Here is a 229-nt window from a genome sequence, read left to right as displayed (position 1 = left end):
TCACTCCCAGCGCCCCGTACCCAGTGCCCGAGCCCTGACGTCCGAGCCCGGGGCCCTCAGCCCCACTCACTCCTCATTCTGGGGCCACTTCCGGTGCTCTCTGATGACGTTTCCATCGGGCGCCGCTCGCGCTTTTCCTCCGTCCACCTCCTTCCGCGGCCCCGGTCGTCGGAGCCGGCGGTGGAGAGGGTCCTCGTGCCCGAGCTCGCGCGGCGCGGAGTTCGCAGAC

The 229-nt window shown here is 71.2% G+C and overlaps 1 protein-coding gene across 1 annotated transcript in view; it reads right to left on the bottom strand.

Moving 5' to 3' along the window:
* Positions 1 to 223, bottom strand: part of POP4 (POP4 homolog, ribonuclease P/MRP subunit) — an 8,941-nt gene extending 8,718 nt beyond the window's left edge. The window contains exon 1 of the mRNA XM_015564703.1: positions 69 to 223. Coding sequence (XP_015420189.1) covers positions 69 to 116 — 48 coding nt within the window. The 5' untranslated portion in view covers positions 117 to 223. The remainder of the gene's footprint in view (positions 1 to 68) is intronic.
* Positions 224 to 229: the final 6 nt, after the last annotated feature.

This window comes from Myotis davidii, unplaced genomic scaffold, assembly GCF_000327345.1.
Source record: "Myotis davidii unplaced genomic scaffold, ASM32734v1 scaffold181, whole genome shotgun sequence".
Classification (NCBI taxonomy): domain Eukaryota; kingdom Metazoa; phylum Chordata; class Mammalia; order Chiroptera; family Vespertilionidae; genus Myotis; species Myotis davidii.
The sequence above is the reverse complement of the archived record's forward strand: the minus strand, read 5'-3'. Positions and strand labels throughout refer to the sequence as shown.